This window comes from Coenobita brevimanus, chromosome 64 (assembly GCF_032717465.1).
Source record: "Coenobita brevimanus isolate Jiangsu-jjx chromosome 64, ASM3271746v2, whole genome shotgun sequence".
NCBI lineage: Eukaryota > Metazoa > Arthropoda > Malacostraca > Decapoda > Coenobitidae > Coenobita > Coenobita brevimanus.
Genome location: NC_137017.1, coordinates 32,723,165 through 32,736,198, shown reverse-complemented (window position 1 = coordinate 32,736,198; position 13,034 = coordinate 32,723,165). Strand labels below are relative to the sequence as shown.

The 13,034-nt window shown below is 39.8% G+C and overlaps 1 protein-coding gene across 1 annotated transcript in view; it reads right to left on the bottom strand.

Moving 5' to 3' along the window:
* Nucleotides 1–13,034, bottom strand: part of LOC145404723 (uncharacterized) — a 46,083-nt gene that overhangs the window by 14,777 nt on the left and 18,272 nt on the right. Inside the window, exons 8-13 of the mRNA XM_080276273.1 lie at nucleotides 11,433–11,582; nucleotides 10,117–10,307; nucleotides 9,531–9,769; nucleotides 6,183–6,363; nucleotides 3,789–3,896; nucleotides 2,120–2,275 (exon numbers count right to left, since the gene is read on the bottom strand). Coding sequence (XP_080132399.1) covers nucleotides 2,120–2,275; nucleotides 3,789–3,896; nucleotides 6,183–6,363; nucleotides 9,531–9,769; nucleotides 10,117–10,307; nucleotides 11,433–11,582 — 1,025 coding nt within the window. The remainder of the gene's footprint in view (nucleotides 1–2,119; nucleotides 2,276–3,788; nucleotides 3,897–6,182; nucleotides 6,364–9,530; nucleotides 9,770–10,116; nucleotides 10,308–11,432; nucleotides 11,583–13,034) is intronic.

Here is a 13,034-nt window from a genome sequence, read left to right as displayed (position 1 = left end):
TGTGAATGTACCTTTCCTATCAGAACCTTCTTTCCGATTGCTAGTATGGGTTTCGCCAGGGACGATCCACTGGCGATCTTCTCTCCTTTCAGACTCCTGGTCATCCTCCTTTCGGGACTTTGGCGAAAGCTTAGCCATTGCACTTGATATCTTACGGGCTTTCGATCGAGTATCGCATAAATCTTTAATTTACAAGCTGGTCTCTTACTGTTAATATCGTCTATCTGTGACTTCATCTCTAGCTTCCTTTCGGGTCGATCTTTAGCTGCTGTTGTAGACGGCCACCGTTCTTCTAGAACTATCAGTAGTGGTGTTCTTCAGAGTTCTTTCCTCTCACCAACTCTCTCCTTTCTATTCATCAGTGACCTAAGCCGTACATTAAACCATATCCAGGAATATGCTTATGATCACTCGTCACCTTTCCATTCACTTTCCACAGCGTCCATCTCAGCTGTTTTTACAACAAACACGGAACGAGGCTACGGCACACCTCCTGTCTTGGCTCATATCTCTGTTTGGGGAAAAAGTAATTTTGTTTTTAATGCATCAAAAACTCAGTTCCTACATCTTTTGGCCCGTCAGAATCTTCCGCAGGAGTATCCTTTAATTTTTAGCAATATCCACCTCAATCCTGCATCATCTGTGAACATACTTGGGGTTTCACTCTCTAGGAATTTATCTTGGAAGGCTCATATTACCTTTCTCGTAAAATCTACTTGCAAGAGATTGTGTTAAGTCGACCCTGTGCTTTCCTTACCCTCACACAGTTATTGACTTTATACAGAGGTTTTATTCATCCCTGTGTCGAGTACAACTCTCATGCGAGGGGAGGTTCCCCACATACAGCTCTTCTCAACAGTGTGGAGGCAAAGGCTTTTCGTTTTATTAACTCTCCTCCTCTTACTAACTCCCTTCAACCTACGTATCTTCGCCACACTGTTGCATCTTTTTCTCACTTCGGTCGCTGCTTTAGTGGTCACTGAACTGTCTGCATTCCTCCACCACCACAGCTGGCGCGTAGCATCCGTCTGGTAGCAAACTCTCATCCTTTTTCTGTCCAGCTCTCTAATGCAAGACTTAATCGATATTCCCAATCATTCATGTATGAAAAAAGGTTAACTCCGGAACTGTCTTCCTCTGTATTTCATGCTTCCTATAACCTCCAGTCATTTAAATTCAGTGTGTCCAGGCATCTCGAAATTTGAACATGGCTCTCTTATTATTATTTTTTTCTTGGAGCAAACAATCTTGTGGGATTCTAGCCTTTGGTTCCTTCCTCCTTGCATTAAAAAAAGGGTAGCTGCATACCTGCGATCGACGGGTCTGCTTGGCGGAGCAACAACAGCATTTTTTTTTCTTTACCAATGTCTTCACATACGTCATTTGTCAGTATATTTCCCATGTCCTTTTAATCATTCTAAAATCAAGTTCATCCGTTCATAATTCATTTTCACAGACACATATGTTTTTTTTTTATTATATCTAGCACCCACTGATTTTTTTCTTTGTTCTAATGCTTCGCCTCTTTTTTTTCTTTCATGCTCTTCTCAAGTTCACGGTAATTACTGCCATCTCTTCAGTAGACAGTCCTCTGCACGGTCTACTCTCAGCTCCTGTCACAAACACAACCAAGCATAATCTTCGCTACAAGCACACATTAATTTTCTAGTTGGCTTCTTTCCATACTCATTTCACTCCTTCTGTGCAAAGTATACATATGTCTATGCATTTCTTGTGCTGGGTAATATGAATCATTCAAACAAAACCTTGTTTCATGTACTGCGTATTGCAAATATTCATTATCATTTTTCTCCGACTCATTAAACGGTTCGCTTCAAGACTCACAGAAGACCATCCACTCATACAACTCATCACAAAAACGTTATGTTCGTGGCATGTGCTATTACTTTATCTAGCCGATTCCAAAATCTGTCTTTCTCTTCCACACTCTTGTCATCGCAGTGTATACATATTCACTTAGAACATACCCTTTCATCACTCCAGACTTAAAATTTGCAAGCATATATCCTCTGCAATTGCAGGCTAATGTTTGTACTTGATCAGATCTAGCAAAATCTTAAATATATGCCACTGAACAGAACAAGAAACCATGACATACCCCCTGGGTCATATCTCTGTTGCTGGATCTTGAGTGAATGCGAGCGCACCGTGGCCATAAATTGCAGCAAATGAAGATGGCGATGACTGTAATGACGAAGTAGCCCATGTACCCCCAGACGGTGCGTGCTCCAATTTCCTCGTCTTTCGGACACTCCTGTTAAAAAGGCAGCTCTTGTATTACCAGTACATGCATATCAATAATCGACGGCTCTCTTCTTTTGATGAAAGAACAAATTCATTCCTTCAGTCTGATGACGTACGTATTTACTAAAGTAATATATAATAATTTCGGGGCTAATGATGATTATATACTCTATAATTCATGGCGCTCAAAAAGTATCTCCAAAGCTAAATACAACCAGCTGGTGTTAGCAATAATTCATTTATATATATATATATATATATATATACATATATATATATATATATATATATATATATATATATATATAAGAGAATGTTTGTCCGTCTGTTCTGTCAGTCTGTCTGTCCTGTCTAGAATTTTTTTTTTTTTCTTTTTTTTATGTGACCGACTCTGGGCATAGGCTTCACAGCCTGCTTTCAAGGCCCAGTAGTCCTCCTACGTACAGCACACCTCTACATGTCACCACTTCGGCGCTAACACTCACCGCCCATACTGAATACATGCTAGGGCTGTCTCATACAGGACTGGTGTATTGGTATTAGCGGGGGTATTTTTACGACATGTCGGCGGGCCTTCTGGTAGATCAGTAAAGTCTGATTTTATGAAATTCAGATCCTTAAACTGTTCCCTGCCTCAGTTGGATTTGAACCCGGGTCCGTCAGGACTGCAGGCCAACTCTCTACCGATTGAGCTACCGCCTCCCCCTAAATAGAGGGGAATGCATACAGAACTCTTTAAACAGCTCTAACTGGTGTAAGTTCTTACATCCTCTGATGGCAAAGATTAGAACTAATTAGAAATAATGAAGTCAGCATGGTGGAAACATGGTAGCCAGTTACTGTTGAGTGTTTTACTTCTACAACCCTATCATTATTAGCTACAACGTGTCGGATGGGTGGACAGCTTGGTGCGGTGGGCAGAGCAGGTGAGGTGGGTGGGCAGGGCTAAATGGATGGATGGCTGTGGAGGGGCAAGGTGAGTGAAATGGGTGGGAGGGAGGGTGTGCTGGAGCAGGGTGAGTAGGAAGGTGGACATGGTTGAGTGGGTGTGTTGGGACAGCATGGGTGAGAAGGATAGGTGAGTGAATGTGAGTGGGTGGGTGAGCAGCATGGATGGGTAGGGTAGGTGGGTGCGTGGGTGAGCACGGTGAGTGGGGAGCATTGGTGGGTGGGTGGGCAGTGGGAAAATAGGTCCATGGCAGGAATAGGTCCATGGGGAATATATCTTTGGGGAAATGGGCCCAAGAAGGAGTATAGGTGCAGTGGTTGAAATGGGCCCCCGGAGATCTTCTCCCTCAGAGGAGTGGCCATCCAGGGTCCCTGCCAATGCCGTTATGCATGATCATAGGGCTTTACCCGGCCAACGCCGGGTACCCCTGCTAGTGAAATATATATATATCGTCAGAGTGAAGTGTTTAAAATAAAACGTCAGAATTAAAAGTAACTGGTCTAAGACGGAAAAACATGGGAGATAATTTTCAAGGGTACCACTATTATGGATACTAATACGTTGGCAGACTAACCTTAGTGATATTGAGTTGGTAGAAGTGAAAGTTAGGCCGATCCCTGCACTGCATGGTGCGCACAGCATGACCAAAGGCATCATTAGCTATTAAGCTAATTATTCGATCCTGAAGGCAATAGAATACAAAAGGTTACTTTCACGACTGCTAACATATGAACTGAATGATGCTTACAATACGTAGCTCCTAACCCTGTTGATGGAAGCTCTCACGATGAGTGCTGTTGCTGCTTGTAATTTTGCAATAAGGAAAATACCCCTGTCCGTACTGTGTATTTCATGTGCTATATCAAGTTTCATATTTACCAAGTATAATTAGAAAATTATAACAGACATGCACATAATTATTAATTCATGGAGAATATCTTACATTGTCATCCAGTGATTAAAATTTCAAGACGGAAAAATAAGGACATGTTATGCACCGAGGTTAGATGAATTAGGAAAATTAGTTGACAGCATGAAAAATTTTTGCTTAGGAATGATAACATAAAGTAGTGTGTATAATGGGTACCTATTAGTAAGAAAACAAGAGCATGATGGTCCTTTTGGGCTACTCTAGATCCATTCGAAAGTTTTTGTCAAGGCTGTTCATGTCATCGTAAATTCTTGTTAATCATCCATATTAATCTCAGCTAGAATTACAACCAAGCAGGTCAAATCAGGCCTATTTTTGTCAATTTAGTTTCTTTCAACAGTGTTCGAAATGCAGAGGGGGGGGGGGATCGAAGGTTGACCTCTAAATACACTTAAGACCCATAGATATTGACTAATCAGGAGGACCCATCCTGGGTCCTAAAAACATACCTTCAAATAAGATATGCAAAGGATATAGTGTTTTATATGCATGAGCATTCAGATATCGAATAAAATGTTACCTTTACTATCTTTACTTGTAAACTATTATTGATAGACATCAAACTGCAAAGAGGAATCCAGTCGTGAAGCAGGCAATATTGTCCCAAAACTTATCACATTATTCGTCGCCACTCAAGCTTCATTCTGTCGCGTGGTTTAACGTTACAGAAACATCCGAAATATCGTGACTTTAATAAAAATTTGTCTTTTCATTTAAAAAAAAAAAAAAAAAAGCAAACAAGTTAGAGGAACAATGTCAACGTGTAAGCGAAAGTAGGTAAAACTTTAAAGAAATTTTGAGCGTATTGAACAGCGCGTAACTTTCATAACAAAGAGTAATTCACCCCTAAAGCTCGTGATTCAGGGGAGAGTTTGAGGGTGACACGCACGCTGGTATCGTACATCTTTTAAATTATGAAAAACCCATGATATTGAAAATAATCCATTCTGAATCCTAAAATATGCTCTACTGACCATTATCAACAGCATATGGTTTCACTCACACACACACACACACACACACACACACACGTGTATATATATATATATATATATATATATATATATATATATATATATATATATATATATATATATATATATATAAACTTGCAGGCTCCAAGTTGTAAATGCTTGATTCGGTGGCCACCCTCTCCCCCCCCCCACACACACACACATACACACACACACACACTCCAACTCCTGGTAGAGGGCCGCCACTATCGATGGTAATGACCCTCCCAAATACACTGTCTTGTTTCGAACACAGATTTCAGGTCCATTCAATTCCGATACCTCACACGGTTTTAAAATAACAAAAGATCCATGAAAGTCGTCATGGAAGCGTGTTTACGCAAAGAATCAGCCGTACAGATGAAACTATTCTCATAACAGATCATGTCTTTGAGGATCTTTTAGTTTCAACGGGTTCGCCAAATTCATTCAAATTATTCTGATCGAGCCTAGAAAGCTATGTGCCCCAGATGAGCCCTGCTGATGCAATGATTTTCCATTATACAAATAAAAGGGACTATCAACGCTATTTCATATGCCTTCTGCATGTATATCGGTAATACAATTTCAGATTACTACAATAGGTGTACTAATATTGGCAGTAGCCGCAGCATTCATTCTTAAAATATTTACTGTTCAAATTTTCTATCTTAGTAAAAATTAGGTAAGCTAGGGTGAGCGGAAAGTGTTGGACGATCTTTGGTGGCGATAGACGCTGGGGCTGGATGGCCGTGAAAAGACTCAGGAAAAAGCGAATGTGATGATGGTTCTACAACATAAGGAGAAGTACCAAAGGAAAATAACCATTCACGCACTAACTGGAGCACCGGAAACAATTTACTGGGCAAGATGATCAGAAGGGAGTAAGATGTAGTTTAAAAGCATTAAAAGAAAATGTTTCTTATCGGATCATTAGAGAAAGACAGGTCAGAAAGAAACAGAATAAATTATACCGACCTACAAGGGTAATAAATCAGAGCATTTCAATACTGTAGTCGGTCACGGTATCAGAGAATAAACTTACCTGGATTTTAGACAGGCTTTTACAGTCGCATGACCAGGGATTATCATGGAGAGACAGTTTCTTGAGGGTGTTTATGTGATTAAGATCAAACACTGGCAGTATCTTAGAGAAGTTATTGTGGTTCAGATGGAGTTCTTCAAGAAGGCTTGTAACACTCGATGAAAATGGAAATTCTGGAGCGCTGAAAAGTGATGTGTAATTTACCATAATTTCTACTGAGCAGGAACCTGTTCAAATTCTTCAGTACATATACAAAGCTCTTTGCAAAAAGGAAGCCATTTGAAGAAGTTAGTGCATTTGATAATGGAACAGCTACACACATTGCTGTAAAAAAAAAAAATGGCACTATATGTACGAGTATTCTAATAATGCTTCACAATTTGAGTTGAATTCCATTTCTTTCTGGGCGAATCTGGTGATTTGTATATATATCCATATCTATATCTATATCTATCTATCTATCTATCTATATACTGTGTATATATATATATATATATATATATATATATATATATATATATATATATATATATATATATATATATATCCACGAGTATATAGCCTCTAATAATTTACACGGCTAAGTAAAAATATTTTTATGAGAGAGAGAGACAGACAGACAGACAGACAGAGAGACAGACAGAGACAGACAGAGTTGCAAAAAGGCAGCATAGATTCATATTTGAAAATATTATCAGAAATGTAATTTTAACAGTTTGTTTTTTGCTTTTGGTTTAAAGTACTTAGGAAAACTTCACGGAGTTGTTCTGCAATAGATACAATTGCGGCTTAGCCCTCAACGAGTTAAACCGACACTGTACTGGCAAAAATTTGAGTGAGGTTACTAAGAATGAACGACTGACAACATGCTTGGTGATCAATTACTTGTAGAACTGATGCCGTGATGCGATTAGTAGCATAATGACCATAATCAGGAATGTAAGCAGTATGTTTAACTCCACATGTTCTCACCGATGTTTGAAAAATAATGACAGCGGAGAAAATGAGAAATTAATGAGGATGGGTCAGACACTATAATGTACCATAAGACTAATTTGGTTTGGTACGGTATGAGATCATTTAGTACGTTGGCAGTGCATACAATATTGAACGACTGTGTAAATAAGAGTGCAAGAAGACGCAACAGATAGCCTTGATGGTACAGTGCCTGCATCATGTTCCTTTAGTTGAATGTTTTAATTTCTGGCAGGGTAACTAAGGCGTTTGACACTGGGTGGCATATGACACCAGTACATCTTTGAACAAGGGGACAGAGCAGTTCGGTGGCAGGGAAATCAAGCACATGCACTTAGGATAAAAGTATTACTGCTTCTCTTTTGTATATTCCAATATTACTATACTTACTGAATCAAAGTGTATATAAACGCACACTAAATAATGCTTTTGAAATTTGTATTGCCTTCTAAGTATAGCCTATTTAAATGCAGTGTTCGAAATATGTGTGTGTGGGGGGGGGGGAGGTGTTTGAGGGCAAAACCCCGTGAAATACACTATGTACTATACGAGGCTCCGCAGTGAGTCATAAAAAGACCTTTCAAATGTGTTCATTTTTGTTAAGAGGTGCATATTTATTGCATATTTAAGTTGGTCATGATCATCATCATCATCTAATCATGTGTTGCCCCATGAGGAGCGTAGGAGTCCGGGACTAAGCAAGTTGGTCCTGATATTTAAGAGGAAAGTGACCAGCCTCACTCATCCCTGAGTGGCATTACGTGATCAAAAAACCCCAACCATCCGTTGGATATAAACCTGCACAGGCTCAACCCGATTGGAGCGCCTTAATTACCCACTAAACCACCAGGCGCCACCACCAGGACCAGGGTTGTGCCCTCGTGACAACCGGGACCAGGCCTCCCCTCCATGCATCCATCTGCTGCTGCTGGAGAGCTGGGCGAGTTTCCATCGCCCTTTCCACCAGGGGCTGGGGGCTGAAGGTAGTGTCAGGGCGGCCTTACATCTCAACACTTTGTCGGCGCCCCCTCCATCGGCGCCACACAATCCACTGTGCTTCGCCGTCCCGCCCTGCCCTCCTCGAACATCGTGTGCCAGTTTGCCCTAAGCACCGCGCCTTCCCCTTGCCTTGTTCGCCTCCTCGTCAGCCATTTTGCCGGCCCAGCTATGCTCTCATTGGAAGGCCATCACCTGCTGCTTCCCTGACGGGCGCTTTGTTTGCCCGTGTCCCACCAAGTGTGGGACAAATATTACACAACAACAACCAGGCGCCATAATTTGGTTATATGATTACCATCCGGCGTAGTAAATGGTTTCCTGGTGTATGGGAAACCATTTGGCTTGTCACTCAGTAAAGAGTCATCCGTAGGCAGAAGGAAAAGGAACGAATGACGGAAAGAAAAACAGAAGAGGACGGAATTGGAAAGTGAATAAAAATTAAATCTTGACCATTTTCAACGTTAGGAGACATAGCAATTCGCTTGCAACCTATTAACGATGTTCATCACATTGTGAAGAAGACTTAAGTTGCTAAGTTAGCCATATTGTCCCAAAATTTATCACATGATGATTTTTAGCCGCCCTTGCTTCATTCTGTGGGATGGTTTGATGATAATGAAATGTTTACATTTGAAAAAAAAAAAAATCATTACAAGAAAATTCTGAAATAAGCTTTCTAAGAGCTGGTGATTCCTGGGAGACTGAAGATGACGCACATCATATAAATTTAGTAACAGAAAAAAATTTCTGATAATGGGAATACTGCATACTGAATCTTTGAATAGTCGTCTGGTATCAGTTATCTCACTGACCTGGATTCACAAATATTTACCGCGCGGTGCTTACAGGACCCCTCTGTAACGGGCTGGTACTGTTCACCTCCCCCTCCCCGCACCTCCCCCAGCTTGGCCAGCCGCAACTGTCGGAGGTGATGACCACCCCCAAATAAAATGGCCTACTCCAAACATTGTATAACTGGAAAACCAACACTTCAAAGACTGATGCATAGTCTAGAAGGGCTCATGATACTGTTAGTTATATACGTGTCTCATACAGAATAAGTAAAACTAGACGAAAAGCAATAGAAACTGGAAAATTCTCTCAGAATTCTGTGCTCAACAAGCGCTGTAATTGCTTACGTTCTTGTACACTCGAGATGCCGACGGATGTAGAATAACATTAAATCTCAGTAGTTCACGATCACTCTCTGGTGAGATGCATGCACTTCTTCATTTAATGTTAAGAACTGACTTGCTTAAAACATTAGCAACAAAATATGAAAAAAACAAAACAAAAAAAAACAAAACAAAAAACAGAAGTACCTGAAATTATTGATGATTTGAAGAAAGCATACGTGTATAATTAGTAGTTTACCTGACTTCCGTGAGATTTGTCAAGTCGTTGTGACTGACATCAAGAATTCTGAGCTTAAACATAAATCTTGTGATGAACACTGGGAGTGTCTTGAGGCTGTTGTGAGCAAGGCTGAGTTCCTGGAGACTGGGGTACGTTGTGAAGTCTGATTCAGTGAGGCTCTGTATGCTGTTGTGATTGAGAATGAGAGCATGTAGTTGCTGTAGAGAACCACAATGCTCTATCCCAAGCGATTGCAGCTGAAAGTAAATTAATCCTCTTGTAATAATCAAAGTGGAGAATATAATTAATTATTATGGTTGATGTTATTATCTATTCATAGACCTACAAACTCTACAAAACAGTATTAACATGAGTTTCAGTGTATTATGGATGTTGTAAATTGGTCCAGCGTTTTACAAAATAAAAGTCAGGAAGGTTTTCTCTGATTATACATTTGCTCTCTTAATATTCGTTTTGTGTAGCCTACATGTGACTGCTCTATTATTTTATACAGAGACACCTACTGTACGTCCCAGCAACGCTATGGAAGAGAAGAATTGTGTTTGAAATTGGAAAATGGCAGTGATGATCTATACATTATTACCATATTCCACGACAGGTCCAGCCTTCTCACAGAATACAGCAGCTGACAATCACTTTCACTCAGTTTTTTGATGTTGTTGTGGCTCAGCATCAGATTTTGCAGGTACTGTGGGAGACAAGTATTTCTTGTCTCATTATCAACACCTATATCTTCATCACTGAGGCAGCTGCAGGCTCCATCACTCTGTGGAACTGTGGGAAAAATACGTTTATTTTCTAATTACCGTATCATAGTTAAGGTACATTAGTGTTGGCTCCCGTTGATATGAGATTAATGCCTGCCCTGTTTTAACAGCAGAATGAGTTCATGCTGCAAACTGAGTCAGATTTTTAAAGGAAAAAAAATAAAGTGACAAGAATTAAGAATTTCAGAGTATGGTTTAGAAAAATGACAATCTTACAGTTTCGAGTAATCATAAAAATTTTTAGGGCAAAGGATAATTCTTCAGGTCAAAGACTATTTTTCATGGCAAAAACTAATTTCTCAGGTCAGATCCTTCTTACGGTGTACAGGATTCACTGGATGGAATTCTGGTTAAGGCTACTAGAATCCTCACTTTAATATGAAGGTATATGCCTTTACGTGTCAGGGTAAACTGATTTAATTGCTCTCAGTTGGTTCTGATATTTATTCATCACTCACTATCAGTTTTCATGCGAATACAAATCTGAACAAGTGATTTTAAGCATACAAATTACTTACACCTATCTATTCGTGTACTATTCGTGTACTGTGCATTTTTAATAATAATAATAATAATAATCTAAAGATCAGGGCAAGTTCGAGCATTTTCAGGGTAAACACCTTCCGTCTCCCCCCCCCCCATGAAACGCCTACTTGTACGCTTATGTTGTGCAACATAAATTTAAACAAAGCATAAAAAAGTTGATACAACGTCCATCATATACAGGCTGGGCAGAAACATACAAATTTAGAACGAGTTTATTTGCTCTTATTAATTAATCAGGTTGATGGATGTAAAAATCCCCGTCGCAATTGCTCATTTTGTGTTTATTGAAGATTACGTTTTTACATACTTTATTAGGCGAAATTAGTGTTAGTTACTAAATATACTGACCTTGGGAAAATAACTTAAGTGATATTTGGCATATAAAGGTTAAAAGGTGAAGAGAGAGACACAAGCATAATCCTCATATCTGACGCATACATCGCGGAATATTTGAAACATCTGACACCCGCACTAGTTGAGATAGGGTTTTCATTGTATTTCGCAATTGCAAATTTTCTTCAGATAAAACTGGGATGACAGTTGTTTCTTTCACTGTACACTTGCAATACAATAAACAACTACTTACCAAGAGTTTCGAGTCGATTATAATCAGCTTTAATTGTGATGAGGTTACACCATACTGACGAGGCGAGTCCGCTCAGGTCAGACAGATAGTTATGCTGCAGGAGGAGAGTCTGCGTGGCAGCGAAACCCATGACTGGGACAGATGACAGACCTGTGGAACACATTGATCTTATCATCTCGCTATTCTCATCTCAACCATACTCATAATAACAACCGATAAGCTGATCATTTCTAAAATTAATACTTCCTTCCATGATGGTAAAATGTTCGTGATCCAATAATGGGTATGGAGCTACACTCAAACACTCTATTACAGAGTTTAGTATACTAGCAGTAGTGGGTATGTTTCTATAGGACACCTCGTGGGAGGTGTTTTCTCAGAGGCATCCCCAGTATGATTACACAGGATGATTTGAAGATCTTGCCAGAAAGCTGCAGAGTTAGGTGTGCTTTAAGTTCGAGAACATTAAAAAAAAGTTATTTATGCCACTACCAAAAGCTTGAAGGAGGAAAAGAGAAGTTCGATTATATCAATATGTCGTTGGTAGTGAGGTTTAGCAAGCAACTGAAAATCCACACAAAAAGTTTGTTTAGCTGTCCTTGATTTCCTTCACAGTAGTTAGTGTTACCGCTCAGTGGGTATTTGTAGAGACCGAGGGCGTCGTACTGAAGAGAGTAAAGAAATGAACTGTTGTGAGCTTGAATCAATAGAGGCTCGCCATGAATATATATTTTAATTTCAACATTAATTAAAACATGCTACTGTCATCATGTGAAAGCGTAGTGCATCCGTTGCCTATTCCTCTCAACAAAATAATCAAGACACTGTAAGGTGTGAACAACTTAATATACAATTTTATGACTTTAACTGTGAGCCAGTCATGTTAATGTAGTTGCATCTCATTAACTCTTTCACTGTCCCACGTTCACTGAGATAATTTACTGTGACTAACGCATGGCTATTCATTTTAGCTAAGGTAACCCCAAGGTGAAGAAGATTTAATGGAGTGAAAAGTATTTCGTTGACGAATAAGTCGTCAGTGTCCGATGTATTAATAATGATTCAATAATGGTTTATCTCAACTGATGTGTGAGTAAGCCGATGGTGGAGTGGTAGCACATCCAGTTCCCAACCAGATGTAGCCCGAGTTCAATTCTGCATTGGTTAGACTGGTGACCAAGGCCTCTTTCCCCTTTGCCCATGTTCAAGCACGAGTATAACTGACGATTTGGATGCAGTTCCACTGTTGCTCCTCGTCTTCATGCGAAAAACTGGAACATTGCACAGGTTAATTGTTTGCTTTAATGACTCGTGCAGGCAATAGACATTAATACCATCCTTATTCTTTGTCTATGTGAAAGCGTCAAAAAGTCATGTCTCTGTTGTTTTCAGCATAATGGAAAAGTTCTGGCAACATCCGATCCTTCACAGCCACCCCTGACTCGACAAACCTCGCTTGTGTAACTCCTCTAACCACAGCTTACCGACTCCCAGAACTTGTCGCGAATGTGTCTACTTAATATCTGTTTTATAAATCGCTGTATTTGTTGTGTATAAGAATAAAAAAATATACTTGATTTCTCTTGACAAAACTGGAATATG